This window comes from Pteronotus mesoamericanus, unplaced genomic scaffold, assembly GCF_021234165.1.
Source record: "Pteronotus mesoamericanus isolate MK-2021 breed Mesoamerican mustached bat unplaced genomic scaffold, CSHL_Meso_final contig_90, whole genome shotgun sequence".
NCBI lineage: Eukaryota > Metazoa > Chordata > Mammalia > Chiroptera > Mormoopidae > Pteronotus > Pteronotus mesoamericanus.
In genome coordinates this window covers 40299928-40312993 of record NW_026555277.1, presented here as the reverse complement: position 1 = coordinate 40312993, position 13066 = coordinate 40299928, and the positions used below count along the sequence as shown (strand labels likewise).

Genomic DNA, 13066 nt, shown 5'->3' with positions numbered 1-13066 from the left:
CCCCCCCATCACTTTTAGCCTTAACTTTATTTCATCCTCATGGTGATTAGAGCTTTGCCCTCACACACCTGCTTGCCCACTTTCTTCCTTCACCTTCCCACCGAGCCTCACCTCGTTGGCCTCTAAGATCCAGCTCATGTGTTTTCTCCATGAGCCTTTTAGTAAACTCCCAGGTTGAGCACAGCGCCCTCCCCTGAACATCGCGGTGTCCTGTGTGTATCGCTTAGCCCGTTATTCAGACACTGTCTCTGCATCTTCTAGGTCATGAGTCCCTTCATCTTTATACACCTAATGTCTGGCTCAGGGCCCAGTTCATAGTAGGCCCTCGGTAAATGCTTGTTGAACTTAATTGCATTTAATGACGATCTGTTATAAATCAGACAGTATGTTGGAGGTTCCTTTGGTCCTCACGATTATATGTTTTTAAGAAGGGTGCACTGGTCCGCATTTACAGATGCAGAAGCTGAGATTCAGGAAGCTTAATAACTTGTCCAAGTTCTCACAGCTACTCAGTGCCAGAGATACAATTTCATTGGAACCTAAATGTGCCTGATTCTCAGATTGGGGTCTTCTCACCTCACCAGCCGGCTTCACTTAGGGTGCCTGTATAAACAAGATGGAATGCTTAAGCTAAAAGGATGAGTCTCTGATGGTGGAATTGGGGGTCTCAAGCAGACGGTGGACTGAGTTCAGTCAGGTGGGGTGAGATCTCCCCTAGCCATCCGCATTGCAGGCTGACTCACCCCTCAGCCTCGGGTGTCCTCCCACAGGCTTTATTTTGGTTCCCTCTGAGTCACCTTTGGTCCTAGTGCTTTCCCCAAATCCCCAGGCCTGGGAGAGTTTATGGACTCTGGTGGCCTGCTCCCCAGCTTGTACTGCAGACTCTGACACGTGGATGGAACTGAGCCTCTGGCGGCGCTGAGCAGCTGGCTGTGTCCTGGGGTAGTCATTTTGTCAGCTATCTAGTCCATGGTATAGCAGTATGGTAGCCGTTGTTCGAAGTAAGGTCACTCAGTCACTCGACAAATATTTTTCTAGAGATCACTATAAGAAAAGAGCACCTTGGTAATGGATGTTAACTAACTCGATGGTAGGGACCCTGTCACAATGTATACATATATCAAACTTCCTGGGTGCGCTCAGCGTCGGGTGCCCGTGTTCACACGGCAGAGCGCCTGCTCCGCCTCTGGGGAAGCCCCCTGGGCGAGGTTGGGCAGTTCCGCTCAGCCTGTTGGACGGTCTTTTCAGGTGGTGTACTTCACGGCCACGTTCCCCTATGTCGTGCTTGTGATCCTCCTCATCCGCGGGGTCACCCTGCCCGGGGCCGGCGCGGGCATTTGGTACTTCATCACACCCAAGTGGGAGAAGCTCACGGATGCTACGGTAGGCCTCAGGTTCATGCATGACACGCAGCGGGGGAACGGCGCAGGGGGCTGGTCCTGCCCTGGGGCGCGGGCTCTGGGACGGAAAGGGTCAGGCCTCCTCCCACAGGGCGCCTCGCTGTTCCCGTTTACAAGGTCCTGACAGACTTGGAACAGTCCTCACTCAGGAAATCAGTAATGAGAAGTGGGCAACTGGGGGTTTTAGGGTTCCTGGAATAGTTGTCCTACATCTTGGGTAGGAGCAGAGGCCGCAATGAAGAATGACCTCCCCTTAATAGCTTTGGGCCACCTAGTACCACTTATCTGTTACTAATTATAGGGTGTTGGAAGTGGAGTGTTGCTGGTTGGAAAATAATGGCACTTAGGTGGACTGCAGACCATTCTATTTTAAAGGGCTCAGACGCATCCGAGTACTTTCTGGCACTCCGACAGAGGGTCAGGGCGCGCGGGTGCTTTCTCTGTGCACACTCTCCACAGGCCCACCTGACTCTAAAACTCCCAGTCCTAAAACCTCCAACGAGGGGGTATTTGTTAAATAGGAAGTAAGTTTCGTCACCTGAAAGAAATACGTACTTTTCCAGAATATGTTAAGAATACATAGCTAGGACTGAGTTTGCACATAACAGAAACCCCCCAGATAACGGCAACTTAAGGTAAGAGTTTCTTTCACTTGCATGCACTAATGCAGCCCAGTGGTAGGCAGTCAGGCACTGGTTGGGCAGCTCCAGGGTGTCATCAGGGGTCCAGGCTCCTGTCTTTCTGCCCTGATACCCTCAGTGTGAATAGCTTCCAAATGGCTGCCAGAGCTCCAGCCATCATATCAGTATTCCAGGTAGCACAAAGTGGTGAGAAAAGGGGTAGAAAAAACTACCCTCACTTTCTTTAAAAATGCAGAAACCCCAGAAGTCCCACATCATACATGATTTTCACATCATTGTCCAGAAACTAAATTATATAATTATCTTTTCTTAGCTGCATACCGCTTGATGCTGGCAGGGGCCCTTTAGCTGGACAAATGACTAAAGAATATGGGAGAGTAGTTGTTGGTGTAGGCCCAGCCTTTGCCAGCATGAACTTGAAATTTCTCTGTGTATTTTAAGCACAATGTTAAAACCAGACTTAATATATAAAAATGATGGGAAGTCTCTCATACAAATCATATAAATCTCTAACTGAAACTCTTGCCTGGCCTTCTGCAGTTTTATGAAGACAATTAAGAGTAATTGCCAAGAGAAGCAAGAGGCGATGTCAGCCAAGTTCAAGAAGCATGTGGCACTATAAAGCCCGCTCTGCTGTGGACAGAGGTTGCTTTATGCAAATGAGGGGCTGTAGAATTTCAGATTTTTAATAGCAGTTGTTGTAATCTGTAGGAATGTTAATTTTAAAAGGTTTATATAATGTCTCCACAAATATATCTCCCTGCTGCAAACTGCTTTTTGAGAATGCTTGCAGCTAAAGAAAGGGCTCTCCCCTCTGTATAGTTTTCCATGGCAGGAAATAGAAGATGAAATGTGTATATAGTTTACTGATTTCCTCTTCTTTGATCTGAATGGAGTTGCAATCTCCCAGGTAATTCGCTGCCTTTTCGACTGCCAGAACACATGAGGTTTCTCATTTACATTAGTGCCCAAGTCATCTTGTCCCTGATTGCCTTCGCCTGGGGAGATGACGCAGCCTTGGGCATGGCAGAATCCCCTCGCGTGGGCCAGCCTCTTTCTCTGACCTTGACTCTTCTTTCCTTTCGCCTGCCAGGTGTGGAAAGATGCTGCCACTCAGATTTTCTTCTCTTTATCTGCTGCGTGGGGAGGCCTGATTACTCTTTCTTCTTACAACAAATTCCACAACAACTGCTACAGGTATGTGGTAGCTTTTCAAGTCCCAGAGGTGGCTGGTGATAGGAATAGGGCCCCGGGGAAAGAAAAATGGACAGAGGCCACATCCTCACACTTTACCAGAAGTAGAGCCGGAGAGTTGCCTCTGGCTTAGGTGACCCGCCTGCTAAGGACTAGCTGCTGGCTTCTGGTGGCCTGCTCCCCAGCTTGTACTGCAGACTCTGACACATGGGATGGAACTGAGCCTCTGGCGGCGCTGAGCAGCTGGCTGTGTCCTGGGGCAGTCATTTTGTCAGCTATCTAGTCCATGGAATAGCAGTATGGTAGCCATTGTTTGAAGTAAGGTCACTCAGTCACTCAACAAATATTTTCCTAGAGATCACTATAAGAAAAGAGCATCTTGGTAATGGATGTTAATTAACTCGATGGTAGGGACCCTGTCAAAATGTATACATATATCAAATCAGCACCTTGGCCCTGACTGGTGTGGCTCGGCTGGTTGGAGTGTCATCCCACAAAGCCAAGGGTTGCTGGTTCCATTCTCGGTCAGGGCGCATACCTGGGTTGTGGGTTCAGTCCCCGGTCAGTGCCTGTATGAGAGGAAGCTGACTGATGTTTCTCTCTCACATCAGGGTTTATTTCCCTCCTTTCTCCCTCTCTAAAATAAGTAAATAAAATAAAATAAAAACATCACATTGTACACTTTAAATATAATGCGATTTCATTGGTCAGTTATACTCAATAAAGCTGAAAAAAATGCAAAACTTTGAGTCTTTCCCCCCTCAGATCTATTCTTCAGAATGTCTGGAGGTGGGGCAGGCCCAGGAATCTCTGTATCCAGACAGGATCCTCAGGGCATTCTGATGACAGTGGCATCTGGATAGTGCTATGTTAGGGGTCCCTGGAACCCCAAAGACCTGCCAGAGCCTGACCAGTTCCTGCAGGAGATTATAGCCGAAAGTTCAAATGTGCCTGTGACAAGCAATAGTGAAATAAGCCCATTCTCTTAGGAAGCTGATAAAAAAGGAAAGGAAGGAAGGGAGGGAGGGGAAACACAAAAGGAAGGAAGGAAGAAGGAAGGAAGGAAGGAAGGAAGGAAGGAAGGAAGGAAGATAAGTAGGTAGGAAGGAAGGAAGGAAAAGGAGGGAGTGAGGAAGAGAGGAAAGAAATATGGAAGGGAGGAAGAAAGGAAGAAGAGTGGGAGAGAGGGGTGAACCTTGGAGTCAGGCAGCTGAGTTTCGACTTTTCTGTTTACTAAAACTCCAAGAAGTGGGCAAGATCTGTCACTTTGTTTTCTCATCTATAAAATTCAGATTGTATTTGGTTGAGGAGTAAGAGACGATGTATGCAAAGTTTTCAGAGCAATAGTTTGCACATAGTAGGTGCTCAATAAATGAAAGTTTCCATTATTATTATTATTCATGGGTGGGATGTTCTGTGAACCAAGAAGACAAGATCGTAGTTCCCCTGTGGCCTAGGATGGCTGGGATGGCCTCACAGGGGTGAGATCTATACTGGGCCAGGTTTCAGCAGGTGCAGGGGAGGAGGGAATGTTTCCAGGTGGCAGAAACAGCTGCAGTTGGGAATGAGTGGGAATGAGTGTGACAGAGATGTGGGGCGGGAGCAGGTCAGTGGGGTCGAAGCAGCAGGTGTGTGCCCGGGGGCTGGAGAGAGCCTTTATCAGTCTGCGCGGGCTGCTGTAGCCAATACCACAGAGGGGGTGACCTAAACAACAGAATTTTCTCACAATTCTGGAGGCTACGAGTCCAAGATCAAGGTGCTGACTGGGCTGACTTCTTTTGGGACCTCTCTCCTTGGCTTGCAGATGGCTGTCTTCTCCCTGTGTCCTTACATGGTCCTTCCCCTGTGCATGTATCTATGTCCTAATCTCCTCTTTTTTTTAAAGATTTTCTTTATTTATTTTTAGACTCAGGGGAAGGGAGGGAGAAAGAGAGGGAGAGAAGCATCAATGTGTGATTGCCTCTCGTGCACTCTCTACTGGGGACCTGGCCCGCAACCCAGGCACGTGCCCTGACTGGGAACTGAACCAGCGATCCTTTGGTTCTCAGGTCAGCACTCAATCCACTGAGCCACACCAGCAAGGGCCTAATCTCCTCTTTTTATAAGGGCGGCAGTCATATTAGACTAGGGCCCACCCTAATAACTTCTTTTTAACTTAATTACATATTTAAAGATGCTACCTTATTCTAAGAACTGGGGGTTAGGAATTCAACCTATGAATTTTAGGGGCACACAATTCAGCCGGTAACAGCTGGAATGACTGACTAGGGTGCTTGAACTTCTTTGGCCACAGCTGCTCACTAACTTATGACCCAAGAATCAGTCTGAACTCTGGGAAGCAGTGCTCAGTGCTTTGTGAGAAATGAAGCTGTGTGGTGTGGCAGGAGGAACATGGGGCCGAGAGGCAGGAAGTCTGGATTAAATATCCTGACCTACTGTTAATTAGACATTACCTTCTCCTGGGCTTCGGTTTATTCATGGGTAAACTAAGGTGTGGGCAAGGCGGGTTGTTTGCTGAGCACTTGTTTGTGTCAGGCATCATCTCGTTCTGTCCTCATAACAGCTGCGAGGGAGGTAGGGTCATTGCCACCATTTAAAATCAGAGGGGAAAGAAGTGACTTACCTCTAACATGTGGGAAAATCGGGATTTGAACTTGGCTCTGAGGCTCCATCTCGCTGTGACCTCTCTTGGCTGGCTGGGCAAGGCAGGTTGGGAAACCACAGCCTGTTGCCAGCAGAGGATGCTGGGAGGAACACAGAGGGCAGGCCTTGCCCCTCTGCTCCCTCCTCCCCCGGCCCTTCTCAGCATGAGTGCCCTAACTTCAGTGTCCTCCTACCTTGGTGGCATGTCATGGTCCCACTGCCTTCTCTTCTTTCTTCCATGGTTCCTGTCCCTGAAAGGCCCCATCCACTCAATCTCTGCTCTGAGGGACAGACTTGCCTCAGTCAGTGCAATGAGGGAACGCCCGGTTCAGAGCAGGTGGAGTCAGAGGCCCTGGGACAGGGCACTTAGAGGGGATCTATTTGAGCCTCTTGGTGCTTATAAATTCAGTGCAAGGGAATCTGTGGTCAGGACTGGGTGTTCCTTTCCTTGTGAATAAGAGGAAACAAGGCCAGCCTGCAGTGACAGCGTGTGCAGAAATGGCGTGTACACACAGACACATGTGCACATATTGTGTCCTTCCCCTCGTCCTTCCTATTTACCACACACACCTAATGGCCAACTCTGGTCTCTTCCTCCAGGGACACTCTAATTGTCACCTGCACCAACAGTGCCACAAGCATCTTTGCTGGCTTCGTCATCTTCTCAGTTATTGGCTTCATGGCCAACGAACGCAAGGTCAACATTGAGAACGTGGCGGACCAAGGTATGGTGTCCCTGTCACCCTGCTGTTGCAAGGCAGGTTCCGGGCTCGCTTCTGGAGATCCCTACATATGCTCTGCTGGGAAATGGCCTTCTGGAACAGGACGGTGGGTTGGACAGCCTGGGTCCCAGTTTGCGGAGGGACAGAGATATATCTTCAGTAAAAGCTCATGCAGGGGTAGGGCTGGCTGGTCCCTAACCAGGGAGGTTGCTATAAAAGCCCTGTCCTGCTCCCCGCTCCTTTGCTTCCTTTTCTCTTTCACCTCTTAACTCAGCTCCAGCCTAAGTAAGGACTTAGTAAGTAAGTAAGCAACTAAGTAAGGACTCTGCTTCTCTGTTACACCCATTGGTGTGGGTAGAGGATCCAGTAGGCAAAGCAGTGTCCCCAGAGCCGAGGTGGACACAGCCTGCCGCAGGGTGGCATTCCTTGCAGAGGACTCTAGAAACTGAGTGCTAATGCTCCACGAGAGTGTTGACTTCAGAGAGGCCTTTTCCTGACACAGCACTTTCCTGGCTGTTAGGTCAAATGTGCTCTCAGGGCTTTCGGATTAGTGAGCAAGGCAGGCCTGCAATTTTTTTTTCCCCCAGTGGGTGGAAAGGTTGGATGGTGGCAGTGGGAGGGATGTAGAATAAATGCTTCCTCTCTACCAAGTCGACCCTATGTTCATGGCTAACATTTGTGTGGCACGTCTGAGTTTACAGAGAGCTTTCATTTTAATCTCATTTAATCCGTATTTCTAGCATATCATTTTGCAGAGATAGAGTGTTTAATATTTGTATTTAACTTGTGATTTCCACCCAGCCTTGTTCTCCAAAGAATTTGGGTGTTTGGCAAGTTTGGGGAATTAGGGGATTTCATTGTGGTTATTATTACCTATCATTATGGTCATTCTCTACTCAGACCTTCAGGAGACATGACGGTGTGGGGACCGGGCCAAGGTGGCTTCATGGTGCCCTTACCTTTCTTCAAGATAATGGCTCAGATGCCAGCATGTGAGAGAACTAAGCCCTAGCAATGTCACCTTCTTGGTGGGCTGCCGGGTCTCTCCTGGCTCCCCGAGGATGATTAGTTAGTGCTTCGGTGGGGCTGCGGGCCTCAAAGAGTTAAAGAGCCAGCACATTCCAGGGGGTGGTTCTCTCTCTCTGGGGAGCCTGTGAAGCCCCAGGGTGCGGGGTGTTTGGTTCTGCAGCAGTGCCCTGAATCAGGGGAGCTGAGCTGGCCCCTCTCCCCCGTGGACAGAGAGAGGGGGAGGGGACTCTGCCGTCAGGGGTGCCCGTGCACCCAGCTGTCCTCATTTCCTCCCAGCACAGTAGCTGTAGCAGGTAGGGTGCTGCCCCATTTTCCAGCAGATGTGAGGTGGCTTGTTATTTTTGTGACATTACCGTCCTCATTGTGAACCGGTGGCCAAGCCACATTGGTTAACACATCTGAGCTCTTTCCTGCCACAGGAAAGGGATTTGGGGGCATGTGTCCCTAAAACCCAGATAGAATTCCATTTTTCCTTTACATCAACAACATCAGACAATTGCCCAGGTTTCTCTCGGAAACTTCCCCTTTGCAGATTGTTTTCATTTCCTCTGATTTTTAACAAGGAGAAGAACACTTCTAACAGGTTCTGAAATGTGTTAATCCTGGGTAGTTTCTCATCGTCACCAGCACAGGGACCGCGGGCTGCGTTCCCCACGGGGTGGGGGGCCAGTGGCCCGTGGGGACTTCCCCCTGACCCCGTGGGCAGCTGGCCCTGCTCATCTGAGTTTACAAGCGTGAGGATGATTAGTGGGCCCGTCTGATTTCTCCGGGGTACCGGAGGCTCTGATGAGGGCGGGGCATTACATGGCGGCCCCACTCCCTCCTCGCCGGGTAAGACTGGCACAGAGACACGCAGTGCATTTTTGCTGACCCAACATTAGTGCCTGTGTTTTAGTCGTTAGTCCAAAACAGATTCTCTTTAGTGACCTAGCAACACCCAATTTTGTTTACGGCTTCCTTCTAAGGGAGGCACTTTTGTTGTCGTCATTACCCCAAACCTTAGTCATTCCGGAGTACTTGGGGGCTGCGGGTGATTGGGGGGTTGGTGATGAGACCAAACTGTCCTCTCCTTTGACAATGAGCAGAGGGAAGGGGGCATGTCCTTTGCAGGCATCTACTCTGGAAAAGCAGCTCCCTGGAAACCCAGCCTTCAGCATCAGACCCACGGCCACCTGTCGGAACTCAACCCCAAGCCCTACTAAGATGCTCATCCAACAGCAGAAAGACTGGGTTAAGCTAGAGCAGATGGACACAGATGTGCATTTTGTATTTAGAGTCCCGAAGTCTAGTGGTGACTGTCAGGTAACCAGACCTCTAGGAAGTGCTGCTTTGGTCCCCTTGCCCCTAATGCTTCAGAGGCTGTGCTAATCAAAGTGATGCTCTCAAGCAGGCCTGGCCATCCAACCACCTGTCTGTCCCCTGGGTGCCATCCCTTCCACCTAAGGGCACAAGGGTTCAGGTGTATCTTCTGAGAACTCATCCATTTGTAGTAGGTTTCACAGCAGAGCGGCCCTTCCTCAGGTGCCGTGGGTCTTGACATAGCGCACTGACCAGGGCCCCTGGCTGTGTCTTAAGTGTCTCTCTGGGATGAAGGAGGCTGTGCCTCAGGGTCTCTGGGGGCCTGTCAGAGCTGCTGGCCTGCAGAGTCCCTTTGGTTCCCTCTCATAGGACGAGTACTGTGTGGCCCATGCTTACTGAAGTCTTGCTGTGTCCAGGCATTGTTCTGAGCCCTTTATTTGAATCAACCCATTTAATTCTCACAGAAACCTGATGAGGGCAGGCACTGCTATCCCCACGGCATGGATAAGGAAATGGAGGTTTGTGCCAGAGAGGACAAGTCTCGCCTGAGGTCTCGCAGCCAGTGGGGGGCAGGGGGGCCTGCACTCCGCCGCTGGGCAGCACTGCCCGCCTTGGGTTGGAGACAGGACTGGCCTCTGCCGGGAGGATGGGCCTCGTCTGTGGAAAACCCCGCTGTGGCTCAGATAATCCGTATTTCGAGACAAAAAAAATCCGAACTCTACAAAATAATATTTGAATGTATTTTTTAAAAACCCACTCTCCACCCGTTTTGGATGAGCGGAGCTTGCTGGACAGGACGCCTTCACCTGAGTACTTTAGGGAAGCCGCTGAAGTGGAAGCGGGCCGCAGATTTTGAAACTGTTTTCACCCTGAGAACGCAGGCAAAAGCCCAGAGGGCTGGATCCTGTCAAAGCAGTCAGCCCGAGTTCCCCGCTGGTGGCTGTTTGAAGACCTCACGTCCACTTTATGGGCCCAACTGTCGCCAGAGCGCCGCCTGCCTTTCTCGCTGTTCTGCGTTCGAGACCTATTTTTGAACTGTAGTTTAATATAGGCTTTTCTTTTATGGTTCACCTAGGGAGGCTTCCGAGGCTGGCTCTACTGTGTGCTCAATAAATGCATGAAGTGGGGGTTATCTGAGACATTTGAGGCTTTATACTTTAAGAACCCCAAGGCCCTCGCCAACATTAGGAACAGACAACCTGCTAAATTCCGGTTCAAAAAGAGCTGTTACGCTTGAGTTGGAAAAACCTGGCTGCTGCGATTTCTGGTTTCTATACATGTGTGGGCTCTGTATTGCCCTGGCATTCACATGTCTCTGACATTATTTCATTATATCCCTTAGTTTTCTACTGAAAGGAGAGCCCCAGATGCCCCTCTTTAGCCATCTCAGGTTGCAGTCATTCTCCTAGTGAGGCCGGAGGCAGGTAGGAACTGCTGGCAGGGCTTTATGGTGGCAGAGCAGATGGCAGCTCGAATCTCCTCCACCGAGATCACATGCAGCATTCTTGGGAAAACCGGAATCGGAACTGCTGACTTCCAACTTCATCATTGTTCACTCATTCGAGAATCTAATATTCTGCAAATGTTGATAATGAGTGAGGCACTGGTCTTAGCACTTTGCCGGTATTTTTTCATCAGTTTTTCCTAACCACCCTGTAAGGTACTATTGTTATCCCCATTGTACAGTTGGGCACAATGGAGGCTCATAGAATTAAATTACTTGTCTAGGGTTGCACAGCTGGTAAGTCATGGAGTGTGAATTTGGACCCAGAGCTGTCTGACCATTAGAAGCCAATCTTAACCCTTAAACCAGGCTTCATTACCCCCTCTCTCCCAGCTAATTCCTTGTGGACCGACAAGCCCTACCTTTACGAAGTCTTTGCAGGGCAAGACCCTAAAAGTGTTAGATGTATTTATGTTTTATGTAAATGGACTCTTGGGGAGGAGTGAGGAGGAGAATGGGTAGTTATAAAGGGGGAAATGACCTCATTCTGGCCATGGTCTAACCTTCAGAGCAGGGTTCCCCACCTTAGCGCTGTGGACGTTTGGGTCGGAAAATTCTTTCTTGTGAAGACTGCAGTGAAGGACGCTCAGAGAGGCACTGTTTTTGAGCCTCTCTTTTGAGTTCCCCAATATGTGAGCCTTATTCCTCTGGTCCTTCCCTTCAAGGAGCTTGAGATTTAATTAGGGCAATGGGTAAAAATGAGTAAAACAAAACAAAACAACAACAACAGTGGGAGCAGCATATAATAAGTAACAATTCAGGGTCTCCTTGGAGAGAAAGCCCTGTGGACTTCCAGGAGGAGGGGGTCTGGAGCTGGGCCGGTCTGCAATCATTTGTCTTGTTCTGTCCAGGGCCAGGCATTGCATTCGTGGTTTACCCGGAGGCCTTAACCAGGCTGCCCCTCTCTCCATTCTGGGCCATCATCTTCTTCCTGATGCTCCTCACTCTTGGACTTGACACGATGGTGAGCCCCCGCCCCTCCCATCCTGTCCCAGGCTCCTTCTGAACGCTCCCTTCTCCCAGGTCCTGTGTCCGCCTGCAGCAGGGGATGGGCTTAGCGGTACCTGAATTTTTTCTCCTGAGCTATGTAGAGATGGTGAGGTACCTGTCTGGGGCTCAGGATCCCCTTCTATTTGTGGGTGACTCGTGGGATGGTGCCAAGGAGCCGTCCTCTCCTCCTTTATTCTTCGCTCCATTTTCTCTGCAAGTTTTGGCCTGTGTGTTTCCCACGTTGGTGTCATTTTGCCAAAGCAAATTCTGTGGGGCTGGGTAAGGGAGAATAATAGGAGGTCAGTTTCAGGGAAATTGCTGTGGGGCTGAGACTACCTACTACCAATCATGCTGACAGGCGCTTAGAGTTTACTAGTTGGGTGCAAAGGGTTTTTCCTCAAGGAGAAAATCAAATACAGGTACACTGGAGGAGGGGAATTTATATCTCATGAATACAACGTGAAGCTTCAAGTAACCTGATGGGTGAGTGTGAGTGCAGGCTCCAGGGGGCGCCACAGCTTCTAAAGCGCATATCCTGCTTGCATTCCCCAAGGAGACCTTTCAGACCCGACAAGGGACTGCAGTCCTGAAAACTGAACCTGATACACACACCACTTCCCCTGCTGGGAAACACAAAGGGCTTTGGGGAGCTTTTGGGACTGTGTGGTCTCTCTCCGACGCCCTTTTCCTGACACCTTTCCAGTTTGCCACCATCGAGACCATAGTTACCTCCATCTCGGACGAGTTCCCCAAGTACCTGCGCACACACAAGCCGGTCTTTACTCTGGGCTGCTGCATCTGCTTCTTCATCATGGGCTTCCCAATGATCACTCAGGTGAGTGGGGGTGAGGGGATGGGGACCTGGTGGCTGCCTGTCCTTCCGGCCTCAGCTCTCAGACCTCATGACCATCGCCGCATCCCTGACATTTCTGTGGACATGGCACTAGTCCCTTAGGGATTCTGACCACAGAGAGAAATATGTCACCTTGGCTACTAGTGGTACTTCCAGCATCTTCATAATTGAGATGTAGCCTCCTTGAGCCAACGAGACAGGTGTGACCTACTTTAAAAAAAAACAAAAGTCCAAATTTATTGAACAGAGAAATTTCCAGTTGATTATTCATCATAAACAAGAGTCTGCAGCCACTTGAGTTGCTTGTACTCCTGAGTATCTTGGTAAATGGAGTGTTTGCTCACTCAGTATATGTAATACTTTTGTTCTCTCTGTGTGACATTGAACAAGTCACCACTTTGGGCCTTAGTTTCTTCATCTGTAAAATGATGGCTTGGAACGAGATAGTCTTTCAGCCTCATCTCTTGTAGAGAGACTTGCAGAGTGAGGTAAAGATGCAGGGGGATGTGTGAAGAATGCTCAAAGACACCTAAAGGTTATAGGAAGGTCACTCAAACTCAGATCTATGGGTAGAAATGATCATCTACTGCTTAAAGCAAAAACAAAGCAATCTGGCTGCTCTCACATATGCACCTTCAGATGCTGATCTTTGCCTTTCAGGAGCAGGATGTTAGATTGTTTTCTGTGCTTCTGTTGATTGGCTCAAGGTCCCTCGGGGGACTGCTTAGCTAATGGGCTGGCATCCTGAGCCAGCTGTAGGGAGGGGAGGTCATCTGACTCCTGTTTGCACC

General features: G+C 49.6%; 1 protein-coding gene across 1 annotated transcript in view; it reads left to right on the top strand.

The window, feature by feature from the left end:
• The window catches only part of SLC6A5 (solute carrier family 6 member 5), a 45087-nt gene that overhangs the window by 22920 nt on the left and 9101 nt on the right, over positions 1-13066 (top strand). The window contains exons 8-12 of the mRNA XM_054586187.1: positions 1249-1383; positions 3135-3238; positions 6479-6603; positions 11284-11396; positions 12126-12257. Coding sequence (XP_054442162.1) covers positions 1249-1383; positions 3135-3238; positions 6479-6603; positions 11284-11396; positions 12126-12257 — 609 coding nt within the window. The remainder of the gene's footprint in view (positions 1-1248; positions 1384-3134; positions 3239-6478; positions 6604-11283; positions 11397-12125; positions 12258-13066) is intronic.